The 14,705-nt window shown below is 61.7% G+C and overlaps 1 protein-coding gene across 1 annotated transcript; it reads left to right on the top strand.

The window, feature by feature from the left end:
* Nucleotides 1-8,072: 8,072 nt before the first annotated feature.
* Nucleotides 8,073-13,661, top strand: LOC123479267 (uncharacterized). The gene is made up of 2 exons (XM_045191562.3): nt 8,073-8,415; nt 9,783-13,661. The coding sequence occupies exon 2, from the start codon at nt 9,836-9,838 to the stop codon at nt 11,045-11,047; it is 1,212 nt and encodes a 403-aa protein (XP_045047497.1). The 5' UTR covers nt 8,073-8,415; nt 9,783-9,835; the 3' UTR covers nt 11,048-13,661.
* The last annotated feature ends 1,044 nt before the right edge of the window (nt 13,662-14,705 follow it).

Genomic DNA, 14,705 nt, shown 5'->3' with positions numbered 1-14,705 from the left:
CCCCTCCTGTCCCAGGAGGAGGCTGAGACCTGACCCGGAGCCCCACCCCCTCCCTTGGAGGTGGGGGCTGCAATCAGGGCTCTGCAGAGAGGAGGGGCCAATTAGGGCTGATGGGGTCCTGTGGAAGTCCCCTTGATCAAAGGCAGCAGGCAGGGGTGCGCATCTGCAGATGGTCTGTGGCCCAGGGCTGGTAACGCTGGAAAACCACCTAAGACCCAGGACGTTACACATCGAGCATCCACTTTAATCCTGGTTGGGAAGAGCACTGGAGACTGAGCAGCTGACCAATGTGTCAGCTGCGGCGCTGCCCGCCCACTGCGTTTCTGCCCCGGTCCTGGGATCGTGGGGGCAGGAGGCTCCTGGGCCAGTGTCTGGGCTGGGGCTGGGGACAGGCACACTGTGGTGCTCCCCGACCCCAGCTGGGACAGGGTGATGGGCACTTAGTCGGGGAGGCACACTGCCCGGTGCCGTGGAGGGCGGCACCTCTCTGCTCGAAGGGTTTGGGTCCCTGACCCGAGGGTGGACCCATGCGTGGTTCCCAGCCGCCGGCAGCACCGCTGCGCTGTGCTGGGTAAGTCGGGGACTGCCCTTGTCTAGGGACTGGGGTCTAGATCACCCTTCACTCCCCTGGTGGCCCAGCCTGAGCAGGTTCCTCTTTCCTTGTGCCCCTGTTAGGCTGTTGTTCCTCAGCCTGGCACCGAGTCACTGGCCCAAGTCTGCGGCACGCGTGGAGTCCTGGAGGTGCTTGTTCAACTGGCAGCTGGCAGGGAGGAGCCGGGCGGCCAGGCTTGCAGGCCAAGGCCAAGGACTCCTTGGGCTCTGAGGGGGACATTTGCTGGGCATCAGGGGCAGGGGCAGGACCCTCAGCCGAGACTGAAAAAGGGGCTCAGCCAACGATGAGGGATGTCCCAGGCCTGAAGGCTCCATGGGCTGAGGCTCTTGCTGACACATGACTCTCAGTCACCAAGGATGAGCCCATCACCCTCACCCTGCCAGGGCAGGGCTGGGTGGTCTGAAGTCACACACCACCCAAGGAAGGACCCAGGTTCTTGCCTGTGAGGTATGCTGAGCCCCAGAAGGCAGGCAGCCTCGCCCTGTGCACCCCCACGTTCACGGGGCTCCAGAGGGCACCCCACCCAACCAGAATGGGGTGGGTATGGGGGGCAGAGAACCGGCTCAGACAGCAAGCTGAGACTGGGTCCCAGATCCCCTGGGCAGTGAGCATGACTCAGGTGGCCCTCCCCAGGGGGCTTCCCCATGCCCCCAGTGTGGACACATTGGTCAGGAGCATTCCCATGGCCCTGCTCCCCCACCCCCCAGAGTCCCCACGCCAGTCCTCCTGCTACTCCTCCAAAGGGCGTGGGGTTAGGAGGCAGTGGGGAAGTCGGGGCAGGTCCTGCACCTGGGGGTCTATTAAGTGTGTTGGGGGACGGAGGTGGCTTTCCCCTTCCCCAGGCTCAGGGTGCAGAAGAACCTCCCCTCTTTGGGCCTCAGAAAGCCACTGCCCGACATGGCTGGATCCGAAGGGCAACCTCAGGGGACCGAAGGAAAACCAGGCTTCCTTCTTCAGGGTATTGTGACCTCAAGGACTCCTCCACTTCAAATTCTCCTCTGTGGTTACTGGCAGGCAGTTCTGGTTTGGGAAGAGACGGTGGTGGTGACTCCAGAGCCGCACTGCCTGGCTGTGGCCCAGGCTGGCTCTGCCTCCTTCCTGGGAGACCCTTGGCTTCCCGGCCCGAGCGCCCCTGCGTGGGGCTAGGAGGAGTACCCGGACAGGCCCGGGTCGCCGCCAGGCGTAGGGCCGCGCTGCACCTCGGGACGGACCTGCCTGCCACACTTGAGCGCACCGCTGCCCGGCTGGGACTGTCGCCTCGCGGCCCGCGCCCGCGGCCCCTTTGTCATGCACATGAGGGCGCCTGGGCTGAGAAAGAGTGCCCTTCAAACCCTGAGTCGCTGATGAAGAGCACTTTTCTTTCCCAGCCTGCGGGCTTGGCACAAGCCTGCTGTTTCCAAGTGGCCTCTCATTCATTGTCCCCGTAGGTGCCCCGCCGACAGCCCCTGGCAGCTGCTGCGCTTTCAAAGGCTCAATAGAGCCTCTCTGCAGGTGAGCCCTCCCGCCAGGCGCTCCCCGTCAAAGGCCCTTTGAGACGTCACCGGGAAGCGGTCTCTGAGCGTGTCGCCGCTCACAGCGCCGGCACAATGGCCGCGCCACTCAACGGGCGACCCGGCGCGCCCCGCCCGCGCGTGCTTCCGTGGGGAGGGCCGGCAGTCCCGGCGGAGGGCGCCGGGCCTCCCCGTGCGCCATCGGCCTCTCCTCCCGCTGCCAGCCTCGCCCTCCGCGCCCCTCCCGATCTCGCTGCCCCGCCTCCCCGGCCTCCCGCCGCCCGCCCCCGGTAATTGCTTCTTTGAAGTCCTGGCCCGCGTCGCGGCGCCCGGAGCGCCCCCACCCCGCGCGCGGGGCTGCCGTCCGGCCGCTCGGTTTCAGGTCCTTTTCATCCTTTTCTTTTCAACTTTATTAAATCCAGCCCGGCGTCCGCGGCCTCAACTCGGTGCAGCTGGGCCCCTCGCTGGAGGGGCGGGCCCGGCGGGGGGCGGGCCCGGGGCGGGGCCACAGCAGGGCGGGAGAGCCGATCGGGGTGGGGCGGGGCCAGTGCTGGGGGCGGGGCGGGACCGCGGGTCTCGTAGGGGCGGGGCTGGGGCGAGCTGCGGCCTAAACTCTCCGGGAAAGGCCCGCCCCTCCCCAACCCCCAACCCCAGCCCCGCGAATTGGGGCGTAATCCACGGGCCACAATGGGACCAGACAACCCTCCCAGGACTCACTATGTGGAAAACAGCGCGAGATCTCAGTGCTCTGATCCTCTTGGTTGTGTCGTTCTTGTTTCAGTGTTTATTGAAAGAATGAAAGGGGAAGGTGGGAGAAAGTTCCCAGAGTTTCTGGGGACAGTGCCACCAAGTGCCCCAGCCCAATTGCCCTGGATGGGATCTCAGGCCTCAGAGGTTGTGCTGGGCTCCTCTGGAGGGGGTGTGAAAGACCCCACATTTCCTGCACCTGGGACTCAAGGAAGGGGCATTTGGCTCCTCCCATCAGCCAGCTCTGTCCCTGGGGTGAGGCCTGGTCAGTGGACATGGGTGAGGGGAGGTCGGAGAGGCAGCACTTGCTGTCTGCACACCTGTTTCTTGGACGCTTGTTCACCTGGAACAAATCAGCTCTTCCCGGAAGGGCACCCAGTGTGTGTGGCATAGAATCTCACTTCTGTTCACTTGTTCATTCATTAGCGGACAAGCTCTGCCCCAGCCCCAGCTCTGCGTGGGGTTTCCTGTCCGGGGTTTTGGGTTGGGTGCTAGTCTCAGGCGCTCTGGGAGTCCTTGGCCACTGTCCAAGGACTGGGTCTTGTGGTGAAGACCACCGCTGACAAGCAGCTCAGATGGTGATGTTGCAAGCCAGTGGCCACTTGTCAGAAACAATTTTAATAAAAAATTCATATTTACAGTAGTTTTAAATGTTTTTTAAATCCTCACCCGAGGATATATTTGTTAAATCAGTAAATGCATCCTGCTCCAGGACGCCCAAGGGCCACCCAACTTGAGCCCTTCCTCACCAGGTGGGGGCATGTGGCTGAGGGCCTGTTTCCCCTGATGACCAGAGAGGGTGCAGCCCACACGGGGTCACCTCTGATCCCACATGAGGCTCATGGGCCACGACTGCTGATTTCCTTTGAGTGGGAGCAAGAGCCAGTCCCCCGTTGTGGACGCTGGACAGAGGCACATCGCTGGCAGCCCCAGCACCCCGAGCTAGTAGGTCCACTGAGCCCCAGAGCCCGTTCTCCGTGGAGCCAGGTGGGCACGGCTTGGCTCTGGCTCCAGTGGGGCCTCACAGCCTGATTGGGGGCAGTAACCCCGCCGCCCTGAGCAGCTGTGTGGGGAGGGCCGCTACTACTGCTCACCTGAGTGTCCAGCTGCACGCCTGGCTGGGCTGGGCACCTGTGCCTGGCAGTTAGAGCCAGTGGAGCCAGGCTCAGCACCCGCCAGTCCTGGGCTGCCAAGCAGTCAGGGCCAGGGCGCAGCCCCTGTTCCACCCTGCCAGCCACAGCCCACAAACCCCACTCCTGGCCCAGTGGGGTGGCCGAAAGCTGGGCTTGCTTCCAAACCCATTGTAGGGACAAACGGGATGACGGGGACACCCAAGCCCCCAGCAAATTAGTGAATTAAACTCGGACCGCAGGGAAATTGTTCCCGGGGAGCCCCACCTGCAGCCGCAGTTGGGGTCAGTGCACCTCGACACACAGCTTCTCACAGCCCCGCAGTCCCCACCAGGGTTTCTCTCTTCTGTGTGAGCTGCTGTCTTGGTTTAGAAGAAGGCAAAAGGAACATCGTGATAGATGAAGAGCAGATGTGGGGGGGTCACAGCCCATGCTGGGGTTCATGTCTCACCCATTTCCCGCTCTGGGAGGGGAGACCTGAGAGCTGGTGGCTGCGGCAAGCGGGGCCAGCAAGGAGGCGCCAGCCTTGGACACACACCTGGCCTTTGGGCCTTTGACTTCCCGAGAGCACATCAGCAACCAAATCTGGGCTGGGGTGCAAGGCAGGAGGCCTGGTGGTGTTGTACTCCACCGGGCACCGGGCAGAGGCAGTCCCTGGGTGGGGGGTGTCTGCAGAACCGGCCCCACCTTCGTGTCCCACAGAGCCCACATCACAGGAGGTAGGCGTGTTTTGAATTGCAAGCATTGGGGAAGACCCAGAAACACCATGGGGCGGTGGGCACTGGGCCTCACAGACGGCACTGACCAGCCAGGCTCCCCTTGGGGCTCTGCACGCTCTTTGCAGCTGACACCCCCACCCCTGCTAAGGTGAAGCCACGTCAGGAACGGCTGGGATTCCTGCCCGGGACCTGCAGTGCCGGAGTCCCCTCCAGCCACTGTGCCAGGCTGGCTCCCAGGACCAGCCTTTGCTCTTCAGCGTTTCTAAAGTCGGGCTGAGACTCGTGGGGCCCCGCCTTGCCACTAACCTGGCTGGTGCCAGCCTGCCCAGGGCTGTGCCAGGACAGTGCCGAGGCCCACTGACAAGGAACCCCTCACCTTTGCTCCTGCCCTCTGACCTCAAGGCCAGCCCTGGCCCATCCCCCTGCCGGTCCCACACTCAGACATGGGCCACAGCTGTCCATGTGGCACCTTAGTAGGGCTGTAGACACACTTGAGTTCTTGGGGCGAATCCTTGGAGAGACTTCCTCAGGAGGAAAGACAAGGAGGCAGTGCTGAGAGGGACACTCCAGTCATGGCCAACCCCCCTCTGTCCCCCAGGCTATGGCGGTGAGGACATCCAGCCCCTGAACAACCCTGATGACCTCAGCCATGCAGGCCTGGGCTGTGGGCAGTACACTCTGTACCTGCCACTGGAGGAGAGCCCGATGCCCAGCGTCCCTGCTTGGCAGAAAGCTGACTGTGCTGCCCACCAGGAAGTGCCAGGCCCATCCTGCTGCGGCCTTGAGAACAGGGAGGAAGTGAGTGCCTGGCTCCCACAGCCAGGGCTCCTCGGGCACCACAGGTGAGAGAGCGCCTGGTGCGGTGGGTGGGTGGGGGGTGCACGCTGGGCCAGATGCACAGACACCGTGTCCACCCCATGGAGCCCTGCCAGGCAGGGCCAGTGAGCTGGGATGCAGCACCCCTGCTGGGGAGAGGGTGAGATGTTGCGGGGGGCCTCACGTGGAGGCTGAACCCGTGATCTGGAAGTGGAGCGAGAAAGGGCGCCAGCAGAGGGAACCAAGGCTTGGCAGAGCGGGGGACCTGGGGGCATAGCACTTGGTGTGCCCGCAGCCCTGGGCGTGAGGGGTGTGGAGGAGGAGGGGCCACAGACCTGGGAGCCCAGGAGGAGCCAGTTCTGGGTCCTGCAAGCAGCAGTCCACTACCCACCCCTTGCAGTGCCTATGGCTGTCCAGACCCTGGTCAAAGAGGCTCTGGGAGCAGCCGGCTGAGGTCATTCAGTCCAGCCTTAATGACAAGGAGGGAGACCACCAACCTCGGGAGGGAGTGGTCAAACAGGATTCAAGGCCAGGATGGAGCAGGACAGACAGGCTGGTAGGTGAGGGGCCAAGCCTGGGGGTGTGTTTCCAGGCCCAGAGGGTCCGGGGAAGAGGAGGAGGAGAGCCTGGGGAAGAGGAGGAGGAGAGCCCGGGGCCAGCCCAGGAGGGGCCCTCTTGGCCCTGTGCTAACAAAACACAGGAAGCCGTGGAGGGACAGGTCTGCTAAGCTCCAGCAGGTGGCGCTTCCTCTCCCCACACTCCAGCAGCATCTGCAGGGTCAGCATCTCCCGGTCAGGGTGCAGGGCCAGGGGTGGCCCTTAGCTTCTGGTTACCAGTGGGCTCTGCTAACTTCTCTCTCATGTGCCATCTTGTTTTTATCTTCAGTTGAGATGTAATACACATAAAATTAACCATTTCACAGTAAACATTTTAGCGGATTTTAGTGCATCTATTGGTGAGGCAAGTATGGCACCAGGAGTCAGACCGGGGGTGGGGGGTCAGGACTGACCTCCATCCCGCAGCCTTGGCACTGGAGCCCTGGCTAAGAGAGAATTCAGAGTCGAGACTCAAACTGTAAGAGAAAGTTTATTTAAAAAGTAACAGAGGAGAAGAAATGGGCTCAGACAACAAGTCACAGAGGCCAGGGGCGGGCCCTCGGAGCTTGGGAGAGAGAAGGGCAAGGTGACGGACGTGCCCATGGGATGGGGGGAGAGGGAAAGGCTTCTGCCCGGTCGCAGGAGAGAGGCCACTCTGGGCCGGCCCTCTGGCCTAAGGGTGGGTATTTTAGGGGCAACCCCAGGGGAGGATCTCAACAGTGGTCATCAGCTGTCCAGGCGTGCCCTTCCAGGGCCCTTCCACTAACTAGTTGGCACCAGGGCTCGTTGGTCATCGCAGCTGAGCCGCATGTCAGCGGTGGAGTCACTTGTCTGGTTTTGCTGCTTCTCTGGGCCTGGAGCTGAGACACAGCTGAGGCCTAGATGTGGTCGATGTGGGTCAGAACCTCCTCGTCCTGGGGGCTTCGTGCTTACGGGCTCTTCTCTGGTCCCTTCTTCGTTCCCCCTCGAAGGCAGTCAGCCCCTACGCTAGGGGAGGAAAGGCCGCCCTGGGGTGAGGTCCTTGTTTTCCCAGTTTTGCAGGGCTTTCCTACCGGGTGACCTGTACCTGCTCACACCTGTCCAACTGCCCCCCCACGTCCTCGACACAGTGCAGCCACCCCAGCGACCCAGTGCCAGGACCTTTCTGTCATCTGTGTTTAAGGCAGGTCTCTTGTAAACAGCATGTAGTTTAATTTTACTTGTCAGCCAATGTGAGAATCTCCGTGTTTTCACTGAGATATCAAACACGTTTTACATGTAATATAATCCCCAAACATTTGGATTTAGTTGCATGATCTTTTCTGTGCTTTCTATTTACTCCTTTGTCTTTGCTTCTTTTTCCTCCTACCCTGATTTTCTTCAGTCTTATTTGAAAACAATAATGATTTCCCTACCTGTATTTTGGAAGTTGGGCACTATTTCTATTGTTTATTTCTGTTTGGAACGTGTTGCGTTTTTTGAAAAGACAGATCAGTTTTTAAAATCAATTCTGGAATTAGCATTGTTGGCTTTGCAACTTTCTGAGCCATCAATACTGCCCGCCCTGGGCCTGTGCGTTGCCCAGCGGTCACCCTGCTCTTGGGCACAGGTAACCGGAGTGACGGGCAGAGACGCCTTCCCCTGAACCCACTCCTGCCCCCACCCACCTGGCTGGCTTCCCTCCCTTCCTGCAGGCACGAACCACCCCAGGCCCCCATCAGCCCCAGCTGAACTGAGGAGGACGCTGAGGCAGGGCCCAGAGGGACAGACTGTCGGTCCCTTGGGTTACTGGTGACGGCGCCAGTCACTGGCTGTGAGTGGGTTTGGGCCCCAGGCTGCTGCCTGCCTTTGGCCCAGTGTGGCCACATGGAGAGGGTCACCCATTGGCTGGAATCGTCCCTCCCACCCCAATCCTGGCCCGGCCTGCACCCAGCCAGGATCCCGCCCCCCCCCCCCCCCCCCCCCCCCCCCGTCCCCGTGGCCCTTCCTGTCCGGGCCTCCCACAGGAGAGACCCCAGCTCCAGTGCCCTGCGAGTGCCTAGCGTCAGCAGCAGACAGATTTCCAGGCTGCCTGCCTTTCTGCCTCTTTTCCCAGTCAGGCTCCGCCCCTCACCCCCACCCCCTCCCGGCTTCCAGCTTCCACTTTTGGTTTCATTTCCTGCTCCTTAGTCTCAGTAGAGACGACTTTGGAGAGTGTGGCTCGCCAGCTTCCTTCTCTCTGGGGGAGGGTCCCTGGCTGCCCCCAGCCCCTCAAGGACTGCCAGTGCTGCTGCCTGGGAGCCTGTGACGTCCTTCGGGGCTTGGTGCCAGACCGCGCCTGAGCAGGTAAGAAGACTGGGGGGGGGGGCGGGCGGGGGGGGCAGCCGGCTCCTGCTGCAGGGGAGGGCACCCACTCTCACCCACCCTCACCCACTCAGAGGGCGCAGGGAGACCCCATCCCTCAGAGCCTTGCTCATCTGCCACCTCCCGGAAAGGGCAGGGGGGTCAGGCGAGTGGTGCCCCAGGTAGACAGGTGCGCTGGGCAGGAAGGGTGAGCATGGTGGACTCTCGCAAAGGCTGCTGCTGGGCCATGCTGGGTGGGCTAAGGGGGCAAGCCTCCTCCTTGCCCCCCCTCACCCCAACCTGTGCAGGTGCCAGGCAGAGCAGGTGGGGGTGGGGGACCCTGTGGAAGTGGACTCCCTCTTCCTTTATTCCCAGAGCAGCTGGCCAGAGGGAACGGGGGCCTTGCAGGGCTGGCCACCCCTCCTCTGACCCCACTGCTGCTCACCCACGTGGGGAGGGTTCTCAGCTGGGCACCACCCAGCAGAGTGAGGTCACAGCCCGCTTTGTGCCTGCGGGGCTAGCCCTGAGGCCAGGACCGCTTCCTGGGTCCACTGAAGCTGGCACACGAGCAAGCCCCCGCCTCGAGTCCCTGCCGTTCAAGTTCTACCTTTCACTCACGGGTTGGAGCAGCAGGCTCTCTGCTCGAGGGTCTTGAGCCAAGTGGAGAAAGTTTGAGTGCTCTCTGGCAGGTGCAGGGGCTGCCGAAGGGCCCCGCCTGGGTGCACTTGGGCTCCCAACAACCATGGACCGGGCAGTTTCCGCAGATGCGTCATCCCTCACAGCTCTTCAGGCTGCAGGCCTGAGCAGGGTGTGCTGCATGGTCAGCGTCTGGGGAGACCTGCCTCCTGGTCCTGGCTGGCTGTGTCCTCATGGGGAACAGGCACGGGGGGCTCCCTGGGGCCCCTATTACAGGGACACTAATCCCATCGTGGGGGCCCCGCTCCACGACTGCATCACCCCCAAAGGCCCCCCTCCTACCACCATCACATTAGGGATTAGGGTTTCCACATGCACACTCGGGGCTGGGGCACAAAGGTCAGGGCACAGCAGCCTCCCATGACGACATCGAAGGAAAAGAAAGGCCTGAAGGTGTGGCTCCAAATGGCCCTTTCAGCATCAAATGTCTTGAGGACCCCAGGGGCACACAGCAGGGCGGCTCTGGCAGAGAGACCCAAATGCTGGCAGGGGACAAGGGGCTCCAGGTGCGCCCCGAGGGAGGCAGGGCCCGTGGAGCCTGGGCCAGGGAACCTCGACAGGAGTCAGGACGAGCTCTGGCTTTAGACCTGCCGGTTCTGGACCCTCTTCCACCTTTATGGATGGCCTGCCTTGTCCGTCTGTGTAGTCAGTTTGTCTGTCCTGATCTCTTGCAGCCTGAGGGTGGTTTTCTCTGTGGGAGACCAGAAGCAGCTCAGGGGCAGCCCCCATGGGTTCCAGCTCTGAGGAGGAAGCCCTGGCCCTGGCCATCCCCCCACTGGGGCCCAGTGAGAGGTTCCACCTGTTTGTCAGCTACAGCAGCATGGACGCCACGTGGACCCACGGGCTCATCGGCCGCCTGGAAGCCGACCACGCAGGGCTGAGGGTCTGCCTGCATGAGAGGGACTTCACCCCGGGCAGGAATGTCCTGGAGAACATGGCCGAGTGCATCCATCAGAGCCAGAAGGTGCTGCTGGTGCTGAGCCAGGACTTCGTGCAGAGCCGGTGGTGCCTCCTCGAGGCTGACCTGTCACTCTTCGGCTACTGCCTGGAGAGGAAGCCGGTCATCCCCGTCCTGCTGCGGCCCTGCCAGGTCCCGCTGCACCTCAGCCACCTGACCTACCTGGAGGCCACGGACAGCAGCTTCTACAGCAAGGTGGCGCGGCTCCTGTGCACACCCAGCCACCGCATGGTGCACTCCCTGCCTGGCCGGCACCCCGTCCCTGCTCTCTACAGTGGGAAGACCCTCCTGACCATGAACTGCATCAACAGGACCAGCATGCCCTCTTGGAAGGTGGGGACCTTCAGCACCCTGAGCGTCCCAGACCCCTTGAAGGAGGTGTTGCAGGACCCCGAGGTGTACAAGCATGCCGTGGGCATCCTGAATGGGGCAAAGTCCCCCAGGTCCTGCCTCCGGTACCTGGGCTGCAGGGTCCCACTCGGCATCTTCCTCCTTCTTCTCTGCGTGCCTTCCATCATGCTCACTGTGGTTTCCTGTATCCTGTCCATTAGCCCAGGTATGCGGTTCCTGGCGGCCACCACCTGTGTGTTTTTAAGCCTCCTTCTCATCATCTTAGCAGTTAATACCCTGTGCTGGTTCAGGAGGTTTTCTAGAAAGAAGATGCAGGAACTGGTCCTCCGGGTGGGGGAGGCCAACCAGCTGCTGGCACCACACTGCGTGCTGATGGGCTGCGAGGCCCTGAACCAGCTGTCCTTCGTGTTTGTGCGGCTGGAGGACTGCCGGCAGGCCTTCCTTGAGGCCCCCGAGGGCGAGGCCCTGTTCCAGGAGGCCCTACTTCGGTTCTCCTGCGCCTACACCTGCTGCCTGGTCCAGGCGCACTTCCCCCGCTGTGGGGATGCCGCAGCAGCTCGGAGCCACCTGCAGCCCGGCCTGTGTTTCTGCCAGTATGTCTCTGTGCAGCTGCAGGGAACTGGCGGCTAGCCCCAGGGGACCATAGGAGGGTCCGGGGCAGTGCCTCGTGTCAGACGTGCAGCCGTCCCTCGGCCGTGCTGTGGACATGCCACTGGGAGGCCTGGCTGGCGCACAGCCTCTCACCTCTGCTTAGGTGAGGGGAGTGGGGCAGCCGGTGGCCACCGTATGGCCTGTTCTAGGGCAGGGGTGACTGCCGTCAGCCTATCAGACCTGGTGTCCCGCTCTGGCCTGACAGGTTAGGGAGGGGGACTTTGGTTAGACTCCCTGAGAAGAGACCAAGGAAGGAGTGGGCTCACTTAGGAGCCCTTGGGTGCCGGTAGAACTGGCCTGCCCCTCAGAGGACACAATCACTGCCCCTGTCTGGATGGCCAGTGAGTGTCCAGGGGCCAGAGGCACCACCCCTGGGCCCCCTCTCTGAGCAGTTCGTCCAAGCACCTGCCCCTCATTCTTGGACATGGAGTTGGGGACAAGCTCACCTCTAGAGACTGGGGCACAGACACATCCCCACCCCAAGCTCCCGCCTTCAGGGCCAGAGCCTGTGGGTTGCCAAGCAGATCGGTCCTCGTCCAGAAACCGGGGAGGTCCTGTGCAGTGCTCAGTGTGGACACCCCGAGAGACCGGTGTCTCTGACTGTTGACCCCAGACCAGTGCACGCAGCCTGTCTCCATCCCCCCTCCTGGGGAGAGTGTGCCTGGGGATCAACACCGCCTCCTGGAGTCGCAGCTGAGCGCAGCATCCTTGTCCTCACCCCTGACTACTCCGATTGTCCCACAGGAATGGGTGGCACCCCCAAAAGGTGACCGAGAACTGATTCTGGACACTGGGGACAGACCAGGGAGCAGCTGCGGGCTGTGCTGTCTCTGAGCTGCATGTCCTTCATTGCTCTGCACCAGCAGGGAGCAGGGCTCCCCCCCCACCGCCTTACACCTCTCCCCAGAGAACCCCGCAGCTCCAGCTCAAGCAGAGGCAGGACCTGGGAGGTGAGGGGTGGCCCTAGGGCTCTGGCCTGGGCCTCAGCTTACCCATCAGTGAATGAGCAGTTGGCATGTGATATCCTGGTAGACTTGAAGTCCAGCGCTGGGCAGGTGTCCCTGTCTCCCTTGGGACCCTTGGGCTGTGGCCAGGCATGGTGCTGGCAAGACTGGCTCAGCTGCCTTGTGGTTCTGCTGCTTCCATCCACTGTTTGGCTGGCAGGGCCCTAAACCGAGCCTCACCGTCCTGGGCCCAAGGCAAAGGCCTCCAGTAGCTGTAGAGACGCAAACCAACAGGGGCCCCTCCTACACCTTCCCAGCTACCCTCGCCCTCATGGCTGACCCTCCCATGAGGTTGGGCCTGTGTCTTCCTGGTGTGACCTTCCTGACCTGTGACCCTCCATGTGACCCGCCCAGTCCTACAGGGACCTGTGGTTCTGGAGGTTCTGGGCACCGTGGCACAGGCGTGCAGTCACACGGGAACTGGCCTCCTTCTGACCCCCATGTCCCAGGGCCCCCTTTCTTCCTGCAGCTCCTTCCCAGGCGCCTGTGCCGCCGGGGACCGGCCTGAGGAGCTGAGCACCTATCTCTGGGACGGTGATCTGGGTGAGGGGCTATGGTGACCATCCTGAGCAGGGGTCTCCACCTCCTGGATCCCGCCCCTGTGTCTCTGGGCTTGGCCCTTAGTGAGTGCTTGCCTGACTTTCAAGTGTTAACCTTGGGCCTTGAGGACAAGGGCTCTGGGGCCTGTGACTGCGGCTGTTGGTGAATAGTAGAGGATGTGAGGGGAAGTGAGGAAGGCAGCAGGAGGTGCAGGGCAAGGCTGGCTCCTGAAGGACCAACAGGTTGCATGTGGTCTCACCAGTGAAAGGCCAGCCCCCAAGGCCACAGGCCCTCTGTGCCACTGTCCCCGCTGGGCCTCCGAGGGTCCAGGGTGTCCGATGAGCACACAGAATTTCTCTTGTTCGACCTGAACCCACCATCCGCGCCGTTGGGTCCCCCATCAGGGAGACTGTGGATCCGGGCACACTGTGCGAGAGTCATGTTTTCCACCGCGAGCGTTTTCTCCGGCACCGTTGAAGCCTCAGCAGCGTGGGTGGTTAGCTAGCTGGCGCCTGGAAGGGGCAAAGCGAGCCGCCCGTTGCTGAGCCTAACGGGCTGGGCAGCAGGAGCCTGTTGGCTTCGCCAGGAAGCCTCGGCTTCACACCCCAGGGGACCACGGCGTTGCCCGCTAGGGGTCAGCACCCCTCCCTCCCCGTGGGTATGGGGTTGTTGGGGAGAACAGGGAACAGGGGAGGTGAGGATGTGCACAATAGAAGTCAAAATGGCACAGGGGGAGGTGCTAGCCCATAGAAGCCTGTCAGTCTAGCCTGGGCAAACCATCAATTGGCTACGGGGGGTGGACCCATCAGAAGAAGCCTGGGAAAGCTTGGGAAGTTGATTGGTTGTTTTGAAAAAGCTTGTGGCTCACTGGGTTGAGCGTGGCCTAGGAACCAAAGGGTTGCCGGTTCGATTCCCAGGCATAGGCCTGTGTTGCGGGCCAGGCCCCTTGGGGCACGTGAGGCTACCACACATTGAAGTTCCTCTCCTTCTCTTCCTCCGTCCCTTCCCCTTTGTCTAAAAATAAAATCTTAACCCAGCTCTTGCTCAGTGCGCTCTGTAGTGACCATGGTGAAGTGACCACAGCGACCACCTCACAAGGCTCCAGGCTTAGGCGACCTGAGGACTGAGACCACAACCCCTCGGCAGCCGCTCGTGGGCGCCCAAGGGCTAAGCTTCAATATGACAAACAGAAACTCTTTCCTTTGTCCTCGCTGTCCAGCTGGACTTTCCATGCAGGACGGACAGAGGTGGGACACAGAGACAGCCTGAACACGTCACAGTCTCCCATACGTGGGTCCATGGAACACTTTCCTCACAGTCCATGAACATGCCCCACTCCCACCGGCAAGAGTACCACGCCACACACCTCCCAGGTGGCTGGCCTGGCGTGCGTCCTCTGCTGACGTGTCATCCCTGTCACCCTTGCAGGCTACCTGATGAAGCTGCACGGGGTTCTACTCCAGAGCATCTAACTTGCGAGTTTTTACAAGGGCTTCTGTCCAGTTCGGGTGTAAACAAAATAAAGGACGCCCAGAGGCTGCAAAACGAGCCTGACTCTTACTGCAGGCGCCTGGCCGGGGCCACCCCACACCCCGACCCTGGTCATACCCACAGCTTCTTCACACTCAGGTTGGCCAGAGCACCGGCAGGGACACTGCCTGCCCGGAGGGACTCTGGACTTCACCCTTGGGAGGGTGTGAGGGCGTGGAGCTCTGCTCTCTCGGCCTCCCTGAGGTTCGCCCAGAGGTTGTGGGAGCCTCACAAATTCATATTGTTCCCCCCCGAAGCCTGTGAAACTCTTAGGAGGATGTGGCATCTGGGACGTGTTTTAATTTGAAATGGTTTAAATTTTATCTCAATAACCTTGGGTTTAGTTTTGGAATGTATGAATTTCCGTTGGAGATCTCACTGCTCACAGAGGTTTCGTACGCTAGGTTTGGAGGTCTGCAGTCCTGCCCGTTCAGAGCAGTGAGGAAAATCAGATCGGTCCGTTTATGGTTGCACACGAAATACCTAGGGAATCGAATTAATCAGGTTCATTGCATGTGTGAAACGTCTTAACTCTAGAGCATGTTCACTAAAGAACCAGCGAA

Source organism: Desmodus rotundus, chromosome 4 (assembly GCF_022682495.2).
Source record: "Desmodus rotundus isolate HL8 chromosome 4, HLdesRot8A.1, whole genome shotgun sequence".
NCBI classification, from domain to species: Eukaryota; Metazoa; Chordata; class Mammalia; order Chiroptera; family Phyllostomidae; genus Desmodus; species Desmodus rotundus.
Note: the sequence above shows the minus strand (reverse complement) of the source record. Positions and strands in the feature narration are given on the sequence as shown.

Coding starts and splice junctions, on each gene's coding strand:
- LOC123479267 (XM_045191562.3), top strand. CDS start 9,836: ATGGGTTCCAGCTCTGAGGAGGAAGCCCTGGCCCTGGCCATCCCCCCA.